At 45.8% G+C, this 13,325-nt stretch overlaps 1 protein-coding gene across 1 annotated transcript in view; it reads left to right on the top strand.

Annotated features, from left to right (window-relative positions):
* The first annotated feature begins 3,986 nt into the window (after positions 1-3,986).
* fra10ac1 (FRA10A associated CGG repeat 1) overlaps positions 3,987-13,325 on the top strand; it is a 60,025-nt gene continuing 50,686 nt past the window's right edge. Inside the window, exon 1 of the mRNA XM_078412889.1 lies at positions 3,987-4,134. Coding sequence (XP_078269015.1) covers positions 4,099-4,134 — 36 coding nt within the window. The 5' untranslated portion in view covers positions 3,987-4,098. The remainder of the gene's footprint in view (positions 4,135-13,325) is intronic.

Genomic DNA, 13,325 nt, shown 5'->3' with positions numbered 1-13,325 from the left:
TCTTATGATTTTATATACCACAATAAGATCACCCCTCATCCTCCTGCGCTCCAAGGAATATAGTCCATTAGCCATTCAATAAACCAATCAATAAATTCCATCAACCATTCCACAGCCCACTTGGCCAATCAATCAAGATCCTGCTGCAATTTTTCACAACCATCTTCACTATCTGCAAAACCATCCACTCTATCCATTCAACTATCTCTCCTTGGACCCATCCGATCAAGCCTTACAGAGCAGCCTATCATGCAGAACCTTGTCAAATGCTTGGCTGAAGTCCATATATATTCATCAATTTCACCACTAATTTCCATCCTGCTCTTAAATTTACTTGGACCAACTCCGATATCTCCCTACCGTTTCTGGATCTCACCATCTCCATCACAGGAGTCAGACTTGTGACCGACATCGACTACAAACCCACTGACTCCCACAGCTATCTGGACTACACTTCTTCCCATCCTGTCTCCTGCAAAAACTCTATCGCCTACTCCCAATTCCTCCGTCTACGCCACATCTGCGCCCAGGATGAGGTGTTCCATACAAGGCCATCAGAGAAGTCCTCATTCTTTAGGGAACAGGGGTTAGATGAGGCTCTCACTAGGGACTCCTCAATATCCTGCAGCTCCACTCTTGCTCCCCCTCCCCCTATTCGTAACAAGGACAGAGTCCCCCTTGTACTCACCTTCCACCCATCAGCCGTGCATACAACATATTATCCTCCAACATTTCTGCCACCTCCAACAGAATCCCACTGCTGGCCACATCTTCCCATCTCCACCCCTTTCTGCTTTCCGCAGAGACCATTCCCTCCGAAACTCCCTGGTCCACTCATCCTTTCCCATCCAAACCACCCCCTTCCCCGGGCACTTCTACTGCAACCGCAGGAGATGCAACACCTGCCCCTTCACCTCCTCCCATGACTCCATCCAAGGACGCAAACAGTCTTTCCAGGTGAAACGGAGGTTCACCTGCACCTCCTCCAACCTCATCTATTGTATCCGCTGTTCCAGGTGTCAACTTCTCTACATCGGCAAGACCAAGTGCAGGCTTGGTGATTGTTTCGCTCATCACCTTCGCTCAGTCCACCTTAACCAACCTGATCTCCCGGTGGCTCAGCACTTCAACTCCCCCTCCCATTCCGACCTGGGCCTCATCCATTGCCATAGTAAGGCCCAGCACAAATTGGAGGAACACCACCTCATATTTCGCTTGGGCAGTTTACACCCCACTGACTTCTCTAACTTCAGATAGTCCCTGCTTTCCATCTCCATCTCCTCCCCCTTCCCAGTTCTCCCACTAGTCTTCCTGTCTCCTACTACATCCTATCTTGCATTATACCTGCATGGAGCACAGAGAAGCAGGCAGTTTAAAAACGGAGTAAAGAGGTAATTGGCTATAAAGTTTGTGACAAAAGAAGGTGACTCACAGGTAGAGGCAGTTTAAAAAAAAATTTTTTTTAAAGTGCCAAGACATAGGTTCAGGTAATTTACTAATCAATTTACTAATCAGCCCTAATGTAGTTGATTAGGTAGCAGATAAAAGTAAGTGAAGCTGCCACAGAGTGGCCTTGGAGGATAAAGTGCAAGTCTTTGGCTTGAGAGTCTTTGGTGAGGAGGCTATGCTTGTTTGAACATTGATGTGATTTTTGACACTGAAGAAATGGCAGGCATGTTGGTGCAGTGTGTTTCGTGCAGGATGTGGGAAGGCAGGGACACTGCTGGAGCTTCTGGGAACTACACCTACAGGAATTGTGTCCAGGTGCAGCTCCTGAGTGAACGTGTTGGGCAACTGGAGAAACAGTTGGTTGACCTCAGAACCATCTGGGAAGACGAGAGTTTTCTGGACAGGACCTACAGTGAGGTTGTCATTGCCACGGATACAGGAAGAGCAAAGGTGGTTGACTGTGAGAAAGGGCCTTACAAGTGGAGTGCAGGAGACATTGGTGGCTGTGCCAAATGAAAACGGGTGCACCCTCCTGGGGAATGTCAGGGCAGAAGATGCTTCCAGTCCGAACGGCGGACAGGTCGGTGGCTCCAATACCAACGATGAGACTCGACCAGTGAGAGTGAAGTCAGGCAGAGCCATAGTGGTGGGTGACTCCATTATCCCAGGTGCAGACAGGAGATTCTGTGGCGGCAGGTGAGACTCGAGGGTGGTCTGTTGCCTCCCTGGTGCCAGGGTTAAAAGTGTCGCGGACCGACTTCAGAACGTCCTCGAGAGGGAAGGTGAACAGCCAGAGGTAGTTGTGCACGTGGGATAAGAGATAACTGTCAAGTCAAGTCAAGTCAATTTTATTTGTATAGCACATTTTAAAATAACCCACGTTGACCAAAGTGCTGCACATCTGATTAGGAAAAAAAAAAAAGAAACATACAGTGGCAGTGGGCTGACAAGGGAAGTCAAGGACAGTATAAAATAAAAGAGAAGAGGTATAACATCGCAAAGATGAGCGGGAAGCCAGAGGATTGAGACCCTTTTAAAGATAACTAAAAAGGCAATACAGGGAGAAAAGATGAGATACGAAGGTAAGCTAGCCAAGAATATAAAGGAGGTTAGTAAAAGTTTCTTTAGGTATGTGAAGAGAAAGAAAATAGTTAAGACAAATGTGGGTCCCTTGAAGACAGAAGCAGATTAATTTATTATGGAGAACAAGGAAATGGCAGACGAGTTGAACAGGTACTTTAGATCTGGCTTCACTAAGGAAGACACAAACAATCTCCCAGATGTACAAGTGGACAGATGTCCTAGGGTAACGGAGGAACTGAAGGAAATTCATGTTAGGCAGGAAATGGTGTTGACTAGACTGATGGGACTGAAGGCTGATAAATCCTCAGGGCCTGATGGTCTGCATCCCAGGGCACTTAAGGAGGTGGCTCTAGAAATCGTGGATGCATTGCTGATCATTTTCCAATGTTCCGTAGATTCAGGATCAGTTCCTGTTGATTGGAGGGTAGCTGTTATTTTTAAGAAAGGAGGGAGAGAGAAAATGGGAAATTATAGACCAGTTGGCCTGACATCAGTGGTGGGAAAGATGATGGAGTCAATTATGAAAGAAGAAATTGCAGAACATTTGGATAGCAGTAATAGGATCGTTCCGAGTCAGCAAAATCATAGAAAACCACTGGCAAGATAAACAAACCAACCTCAGTTTTCACTCCCTGGCCAGAGGCACCATTCAGAACATTGAGACTGCAATCATGTCAAGTCCGTTCCGATGAAGAAGTCGTGTTGCTTTCTGCCCAAGGTGGTTTCCTGATGTTGGGGGAGTCCAGAACCAGAGGTCACAGTTGAAGAATAAGGGGTAGATCATTTAGGACTGAGATGAGGAAACACCCAGAGTTGTGAATTTGTGGAATTCTCTGCCACAGAAGGCAGTGGAGGCCAAATCACTGGATGAATTTAAAAGAGAGTTAGATAGAGCTCTAGGGGCTAGTGGAATCAAGGGATATGGGGAGAAGGCAGGCACGGGTTACTGATTGTGGATGATCAGCCATGATCACAATGAATGGCGGTGCTGGCTCGAAGGGCCAAATGGCCTCCTCCTGCACCTATTTTCTATGTTTATGCAGATGTTGTCTGATCTTCTAAGAGTTTCCTGCATTTATTTTGTGTGTGTGTGTGTGTGTGTGTGTGTGTGTGTGTGTGTGGGGGGGGGGGGGGGGGGGGGGGGCTCCATTTCCAGCATCTCTAAGTTTGGTTTTGTTTAATTTTGGCCACTCGCGCGCTGCCCGCGAACCAACGGCCGCTCGCGCGCTCCCGCTCCCTGCGGACCAACGGCCGCTCGCGCGCTCCCGCTCCCTGCGGACCAACGGCCGCTCGCGCGCTCCCGCTCCCTGCGGACCAACGGCCGCTCGCGCGCTCCCGCTCCCTGCGGACCAACGGCCGCTCGCGCGCTCCCGCTCCCTGCGGACCAACGGCCGCTCGCGCGCTCCCGCTCCCTGCGGACCAACGGCCGCTCGCGCGCTCCCGCTCCCTGTGGACCAACGGCTGCTCCCGCGCTCCCTGTGGACCAACGAACGCTCGCTGGGTCGCGCGCGCGCGCCCCAGCGTCGCTGCCGGGTGACGTTGGCGGCCGCGCCGGGCGGGGGAAGGATGAGCGGCCGGGGGCCGAGGTTCGATCTTGTTCAGGTCTGTTGGAGACTTCCATCGGTTTCAGGGGGTTAGTGCATAGGCGGGAAGGGCGCAGCGAAGTCATCCCGTGAGGTGAACGAGAGGGCGGTCACGGTGGCGCAGCGGTAGAGTTGCTGCCTGACAGCGAATGCAGCGCTGGAGACCCGGGTTCCATCCCGACTACGGGTGTTGTCTGTACGGAGTTTGTACGTTCTCCCCGTGACCTGCGTGGGTTTGCTCCGAGATCTTCGGTTTCCTCCCACACTCCAAAGACTCTAATTGGCTTGGTAAAATGTCCCTAGTGGGTGTATGACAGTGTTAAAAGTTGTCCCTAGATGGTATAGGATACTTCCAGTATAGTCCCTGAATGATGACCACAAGATACAAGATGTCACGTCAGGCAATCGCCCCTGTACCCGTCCTGTAGGTGCAATTCAGCAGAGGCTTGATTAAATTCACGGTGTCTTTCCCTACAGAAATAGGCCCACAGTGGCCTATTACATTCTCTTGTATCAGAAAGATAGTCACAAAATGCTGGAGTATCTCAGCGGGATCTCTGGAGAGAAGTGGGTGACGCTTCTTCGGAGTCTTCTCTCCAGAGATGCTGCCTGTCCCGCTGAGTTGCTCCAGCATTTTGTGTCTATCTTCAGTGTAAACCAGCATCTGCAGTTCCTTCCTACACATTTGGACTAATTCAATTTACCAACACTTTGTCCATAACCTGTGCCCTGTGCTCGGCTAGTTCTCGGTGCAAATGCCAACCCCTCAGACAGCACATTCCTTTTCCCTCCATAGATACTGCCTGACTTAAGTTCCTCCATCACCATGTTTTTGCTGGTCTTTCCAGTCTCTTATGACTGAAACATTCCAACCGCAGTAACAGCCTGGTAAATTTTCTATGTATCCTCTCCTGTGCAATTATATCCTTCCTATGAGGTGGCAGTCAGAACTGCAGATAGTACACTTGCTATGGCCAACCAATGTTTCCTAAAATTCTACAGTAGCATACTCTATGCTCTGGCTAATGAAAGCCAGCATGCTGTAAGCCTTCATCACCTTATTACTGATGCTGCCATGTTTACAGACCTTTGGTCCTCCGTTCCACAATATTCCCAGCGACTCACTGTATGTCTTGGCCTGATTAGTCCTGCTTACGCATATCATCTCATTAAATTCAATCTCCTTTTGCTCTGCCCATTTTACCAACTGATCATCATCTTTAGCCCAAGGTCATCTTCCACATCTTCAACAAGACCACTAATTTTCATGTCCTCTTTTGAGCTCACCTTCTACCAACACATGTATGTAACAAATAGTCAATGTCCCAGCACCAGTCCATGTGTTACACTACTGGTAATAGGCTTCTGTTCACAGGACAGCCCTCCACCATTGCTTGCTGCCTTTTATTATAAAGCTGGATATTTTTATTTTGAGCCTTTGTCATAATTGGGAAAGAGAGCAAAGCAAGTTACAGTGCCCTCCATAATGTTTGGGACAAAGACCCAGCATTTATTTATTTGCCTGTGCTTCACAATTTGAGATTTGTAATAGAAACAATCACATGTGGTTAAAGTGCACATTGCCAGATTTTAATAAAGGCCATTTTTATACATTTTGGTTTCACCATGTAGAAATTACAGCAGTGTTTATACATAATCCCCCCATTTCAGGGCACCACAATGTTTGGGACACAGCAATGTCATGTAAATGAAAGTAGTCATGTTTAGTATTTTGTTGCATATCCTTTGCATGCAATGACTGCTTGAAGTCTGCGATTCATGGACATCACCAGTTGCTGGGTGTCTTCTCTGGTGATGCTCTGCCAGGCATGTATTGCAGCCATCTTTAGCTTCTGCTTGTTTTGGGAGCTAGTCCCGCAGTTGTACCATCAATGAAGATAAGTGAGCCAGCAGCCATACATCCCCAGGCCATAACACCCCCACCACCATGTTTCACAGATGAGGTGGTATGCTTTGGATCTTGGGCAGTTCCTTCTCTCCTCCATACTTTGCTCTTGCCATCACTCTGATTTCAGTTCATCTTTGTCTCATCTGTCCACTACCTTTTTCCAGAACTGTGGTTGCTCTTTTAAGTACTTCTTGGCAAACTGTAACCTGACCATCCTATTATTGCAGCTAACCAGTGGTTTGCATCTTGCAGTGTAGCTCTGTATTTAAGTTCATGAAGTCTTCAGTGGTCATTGACAAATCCACACCTGACTCCCGGAGAATGTTTCTGATCTGTCGGACAGGTGTTTGGGGATTTTTCTTTATGATGGAGAATTCTTCTGTCAGCTGTGGAGGTCTTCCTTGGCCTGCCAGTCCCTTTGCGATTAGTAAGCTCACCAGTGTTCTCTCTCTTCTTAATGATGTTCCAAACAGTTGATTTTGGTACGCCTAAGCTTTGGCTGATGTCTAACAGTTTTATTCTTGTTTCTCAGTCTCATAATGGCTTCTTTGACTTTCCTTGGCAAAACTTTGGCCCTCGTGTTGATAAACAGCGATAAACGTTTCCAAAGGTGATGGAAAGACTGGAGGAAAGACTAGGTGCTGAGAGCTCTCTTATACCTGCATTAAGGAGGTATTTAAACACATCTGAGCAATTACAAACACCTGTGAAGCCATGTGTCCCAAACATTATGGTGCCCTGAAATGGGGGGACTATGTATAAACACAGCTGTAATTTCTACATCTGTGAAACCAAAATGAATAAAAATACTCTTTAATAAAATCTGACAATGTGCACTTTAACCGCATGTGATTTTTTTCTATTACAAATCTCAAATTGTGGAGTGCAGAGGCAAATAAATAAATGATGGGTCTTTGTCCCAAACATTATGGAGGGCACTGTAGTTGTGTAGGAAGGAACAGCGATGTTGATTTAAACTGAAGATTGACACAAAAAGCTGGAGTAACCCAGGGGGTCAGACAGCATCTCTGGAGAAAAGGAATGTGACGTTTTGGGTCGAGACCCTTCTTCAGACTGAGTCAGGGGAAAGGGAAACGAGAGATATAGACAGTGATGTAGAAAGATATAGAACAAATTAATGAAAGATATGCTTGTAACCATCCCCCATTAACCTGACAAGTTTCCCGTGTGGAAATCTTTGAGGGATACTGAAAGCATATATCGACAACATCAACCACATTGCCCTCATCAACATTCCTTCTTTTAAAAAAATTGTCAGATAGGGACCTGCGCCTTTGGTGACACATGTACAATAGTCAAACAAGCTGAACAGAAACTGCAGAAATAATATCTTATGAGTTTTCTGTCTCGTAACATGATTCAAATTTGCAACATACAAGACAGACATCCGTGATCTCTTAACCAAATGGTTTTATTGGATGTGTTATATCTTCCATAAATACTTTTGAGACTCTTCTACAATCATGGCGAGTGGCATGATCGGTTCCTGAATGGCCACTGAACGCCATGTTCGTTTTACTGCCTTGCCATCTGCACCTTGTTTCTTAGTCATGGGCTGGCTGATAGCTTTCATTTTGTCTGAGATGATGAGGGTTATTAAATCTGCTTTCTTTTATGAATTGTAAATTGTCCCCCATGCAAATTCTGCAGTGTTTTTGAGCTGCACTTTTAACTTAAAGTTATTCTCTGCCTAACTAAATTTGGGATAGACACAAAAAGCTGGAGTAACTCAGCGGGTCAGATGGCATCTCTGGAGAAAAGGAATAGGTAACGTTTCGGGTCGGGACCCTTCTTCAAAGTGAGAGTCAGGGGTAAGGGAAACAAGAGATCTAAACGGTGATGTGGAGAGATATAGAACAAATGGATGAAAGATATGCAAAAAAGTAACGATGATAAAGGAAACAGGCCATTGTTCGCTGTGGGCTAGGTGAAAGCGAGTTACAAACAATGTGACTCAACAAAACAACTTTGAACCTAGTACAACGACTTCAGTAGGGGAGGGACGGAGAGAAAGAGGATGCAAGGGTTACTTGAAGTTAGAGAAATCAAGAATCATACCGCTGGGTTGTAAGCTGCCCAAGCGAAATAAGAGGTGCTGTTCCTCCAATTTGCATTTGGCCTCACTCTGACAATGGAGGAAGCCCAGGACAGAAAGGTCAGTGGGAATGAGAAGGGGAATTAAAGTGGCAACCAGGAGATCAGGTAGGCCCAGGCGGACTGAGTGAAGGTGTTCAGCAAAACGATTGCACAGTTTACGTTTGGACTCGCCGATGTATAAGAGTCCACATCTTGAACTACAGATACAGTATATGAGGTTGGAGGGGTTGCAAGTGAACCTCTGCCAAACCTGAAAGGAATGTCGGGGTCCCTGGACAGAGTCGATGGATGAGGTATAGGGACAGGTGTTGCATCTCCTGCGGTTGCAGGGGAAGGTACCAGGGGAGGGGGTGGTTTGGGTGGGAAAGAATGAGTTAACCAGGGAGTTACGCAGGGAACGGTCTCTGCGGAAGGGGAAAAGGGGTGGAGATAGGAAGATGGGACTAGTAGTGGGATCACGTTGGAGGTGGCGAAAATGTCGGAGGATTATGTGTTGTGTACGACGGCTGATGGGGTGAAAGGTAAAGACTAGGGGGACTCTGTCTCTGTTGCGATGAGGGGGAGCAAGGGCGGACCTTTGGGGTACTGAGGAGAAATGTGTGGGCTTCATCTATGATGGAAGAGGGGAACCCCATTCCCTAAAGAATGAGGACATCTCAGATGTCCTGGTATGGAACACCATCTTGAGCAAAGAAAAACATGATAAAAGGCTGAAAGTCAGCAATATCTCAATGTCAGTTGGATTATTTTGCCTTGTTATCCAGTGCAAAGTTACTTTGCTACCCTTCAAAAGTCAGTAGGACTATGTAACGGTGGTCACCACACTCAAGAAAGATGTGATTAAGCTAGTGAGAGTGCAGAAAGATTCAAAAGGATCTTGACTGGATTCAGGGCTTGGGTTTGGGTGTTACTTTAGTGATATAGCAAGGAAACAGGCCCTCCGGCCCATCACGTCCACACCGACCAGCGATCACCCCGTACACTAACACTATCCTACACACGAGGGACAATTTTATAATTTTTTACTGAAGTCTATTAACCTACAAACCTTTGGCGTGTGGGAGAAAACTGGAGCACCCGGGGAAAACCCACGCGGTCACAGGGAGAACGTATGAACTCCATATAGACAACACCCATAGTCAGGATTAAACCTGGGTCTCTGACACTGTAATGCAGCAATTCTACCGCTGCGCCACTGTGCCTCCCCATAGCGTAATAGAGTCGTACAGGCACATCTGCCCAACGAAGATGCCTCATCTACATTAGTTCCACCTGCTCATGTTTGCCCCATATCCCTCTAAACGTTTCCAATCTAAGAATCTGTCCCAAGTGTATTTTAAATGTTATAGTACCTGTCTCAACTACCTTCTCTGACAGCTCATTCTATATACCCAACACCTTATGTGTTGCCCCTCAGGTTCCTATTAAATCTTCTCTCTCTCATCTTCAACCTATGCCCTCCGGTTCTTGATTCCTCTACTCCAATAAAAAACTGTATTCACTGCATTTATTCCTCTCATGATTGTATACACTACGATAAGATCGCCCCTCAGCCTCCTGTGCTCCAAGAAATAAAATCCTTTGCCTGCCCAACCTCTCCCGAAATCTCAGGCCCTTAAGTCCTTGCAACTTCCTCATAAATCTTCTCTGCACTCTTTCCAGCTTAAAACCATCCTTCTTGTAGCAGGGAGTTGAAAAACTGAACACATTGCTCCAAATGTGGCCTCATCAACGTCTTGTACAACTGTAACATAACATCCTAACTTCTATACTCAATACCCAAATGATGAAGGCCAATGTACCGAAAACCTGTGAAACCACTTTCAAAGAATTATCTTCCTGAACTAGATCCCTCTGCTCTACAACACTCCCCAAGGCCCTGTCATTCACTGCAAAGGTCCTTCCCTGGTTTGACTTCCTAAAATGTAACACTTGCACTTATCTGCTTTGGTCTCCATTAGCCATTCATCAGCCTATTTGTCCAGCTGATTAAGATACTGCTGTAATTTTTGATAACCGTTTGCACTTGCCATGATACCACCCACTTCAGTGTCATCTGAAAACTTACCATTCCTTGTATATTCTCATTCAAATCATTGATATAAACCACAAATGGTAACGGGCCAGGCAACCAACCCGGAGGTGCACCACTAGTCACAAGCCTTCAGTCCAAAAATCAACCTTTCGCCATCACACACTGTTTCATTCCATGAAGCCAACTCTATCCAGTTGGGTAGCTATCTGGATCACATGCGATCTAACCTTCCAGAGCAGACTACCCGATGGAATCTGATCAAATGCCTTGCTAAAGTCTGTGTAGACAATGCCCCTGGTTTTGTCCTCATGAACCTTTTTGGTTACTTCTTAAAAGAAACATGTACAAAACCTTGTTGACTATGTAATCAGCCCCTGTTTATTCAAATGCATATATATCCTATCTCTCAGAATCCTATCCAATAACCTGCCCATCACAGATGTTAGGCTCACTGTTGTATAGTTCCTAAGCTTTTCCTTGCAGACCTTATTAAAAAGAGGCACAACAGTAGCCACTCTCCAGTCTTCAGACACCTTACCCCTATTTAATAATGATTTGTATATCTCAGCCAAACCGACTACAATTTTTTCTCCAGTTTCCCATAGTGTCCTTGAATATAACTGATCAGGCCCGGGAGATTTATCTACCTTCATATGCCTTAGGACGTCTGTTAAAGTTTGTTTTCTCTAGACAGACAACAATGCCACAAAGTTAGTGGTAAAAGAGTAAAGTCTTTATTACGCCAGGCGGGAGTGGGGAGATCAGCACTGGGTGTCTTCAGATACTCAAGCTCACCTCGTGTCCCATTCTCCGAAACAAGGGACAAAACGGTATAGTTATATCTCTTTCTTATCAGTGAATGAGGTGGCACCACTCACATCGTGCCCATACAAGGTAGTGAAAGAAATGGCTGTCTGTCTCTTCGGCTCGGGGGTTTACCACAGCTCTGATTGGCATTACTCTTATTGCTGTCTTTCGTGGGTGTATTTTAACTCCCTCCGCAACACTTGTCTCGATTACTTCTCCTTCCTCCATACTTTAACACGTCCAGCACCTCCGAGACCGTAATATGGATTGTCCTCAAGATATGTCCCAAGTTCCCCAGTCTTCACGTCTTTCCACACGGTATAAACAGAGGAGCAATACTCATTGAAGATCTTGTCCATCTCCTGCGATTCTACACAGAGATGACCACTTTGGTTTCTGAGAGGCCCTATTCTCTCCTTAGTTACCCTCTTTTCCTTTATGCACAAAATCTCTTTAGATTTTCCTTAGATCCTTTGGATCTGTCGGTGCTATCTCCTGTCCCCTATTTGCATGCCTGATTTCCTTAAGTATGCACCTCTGTTTTAAAAACTCCTTCAGGGTTGCACTTTATCCCAGCTGCCTCTACCTGCGCCATGCAACCGCCTTTTTCCTGAGTTATCAAGAGAGTTTGGAGAGGCTTGGTCTGTTTTCCCTGCAGTGATGGAGGCATGGAGGTGATATGATGGACATATATAAAATATATTTGGACCGTTGGGTCCAAACCTCTCCTGAATAGTTGGTATCTGGAATGAGTTGGCAGAGAAGGTGATGGAGGCAGGAATGGTAACACTTAAGGAGTATCTGGATAGATGCTGCCTGTCCCGCTGAGTTACTCCAGCATTTTGTGACCATCTTCGATTTAAGCCAGCATCTGCAGTTCCTTCCTACAACATTTAAGAAGTACCTGAACTTGAATGAGTAATGCTTGGAAAGATATGAAATTAATGCACGCAAGTGGGATTAGTATAAACATTTGGAATTGTCACCGTGGGCCAAATAACCTGTTTTTATGTTGTATGACTGACTAAGAGAGAGCTAAATCTTTGACTTCGAGACAATGAGCTGAGTTGAAGGCAAAGTTGTTCAGAGCACGATAGTGTTGAGCCAAGTGAATAAAGGTGGAAGTGGTCTGTTTTAACAGCTTTACTAAAAAGCCCCTAGATAAATGATTAGATGATTATAGGATGGGTGAAAATTTAGCTTATCATCCATAGATTAAGCTAATACAAGTTTATGGATTGATTATTGCAATTTATTTTAGATAGTTTGAGGATCTTTATAATTTGGTGTTAAGGGGTGGTATTGAGGATCATTCACATGGCGATGTGGATCATTCACACAACAGGGAGCTCATATTAGAATTACACAAAGCAATAGTTAGGTTGCTGAGGAGTCTGGATACTATTACAGGAAAGATGTCATAACACTAGAAAGAGTGCAGAGATGATTTATGAGAATGTCAACAAGACAAGAGAATTATAGTTATGAGGTGAGACTGACTAGGCTGGTTTTGTTTTATTTAGGTCAAAGAAACCTTTAATTGAGGTTTAAATTGTCTTTAAGAGATCTGAAACTCAAATAAATCACCCTTGAGAACCATAAATGGAAAGGGTTTGTTTCCCTTGGGAAAAGTGGTTGGTAATTAAGGGATATAAATTTAAGTTGATTGGTAAATGAATTAGTGTGAAGTTGAGAAAAAAGGATTACTGCAAAGAGTAGTTGGGAGAGGTGGTGGGACAAAAACCTTCATCACGTTTAAAAGGTGCCTGGATGAGCAGGATAGAGACAAAAGGCTGGAGTAACTCAGCGGGTCAGGCAGCATCTCGGGGGAAAAGGAATAGGTGGCATTTCAGGTGGAGACCCTTCTTCAGACAGTATAAGAAAATAACTGCAGGATCTGGTACAAATCGAAGGTATTTATTCACAAAATGCTGGAGTAACTCAGCAGGTCAGGCAGCATCTCGGGAGAGAAGGAATGGGTGACGTTTCGGGTCGAGACCCTTCTTCAGACTGATGTCGGGGGCGGGACAAAGGAAGGATATAGGTGGAGACAGGAAGATAGAGGGAGATCTGGGCAGGAGGTGGGGAAGAGATGGACAGAGGAACTATCTAAAGTTGGAGAAGTCGATGTTCATACCACTGGGCTGCAAACTGCCCAGGCGAAATATGAGGTGCTGTTCCTCCAATTTCCGGTGGGCCTCACTATGGCACTGGAGGAGGCCCATGACAGAAAGGTCAGACTGGGAATGGGAGGGGGAGTTGAAGTGCTCGGCCACCGGGAGATCAGTTTGGTCAATGCGGACCGAGAGCAGGTGTTCAGCGAAACGATCGCCGAGCCTGC

This window comes from Rhinoraja longicauda, chromosome 16 (assembly GCF_053455715.1).
Source record: "Rhinoraja longicauda isolate Sanriku21f chromosome 16, sRhiLon1.1, whole genome shotgun sequence".
In the NCBI taxonomy this organism is placed as follows: domain Eukaryota; kingdom Metazoa; phylum Chordata; class Chondrichthyes; order Rajiformes; family Arhynchobatidae; genus Rhinoraja; species Rhinoraja longicauda.
Note: the sequence above shows the minus strand (reverse complement) of the source record. Positions and strands in the feature narration are given on the sequence as shown.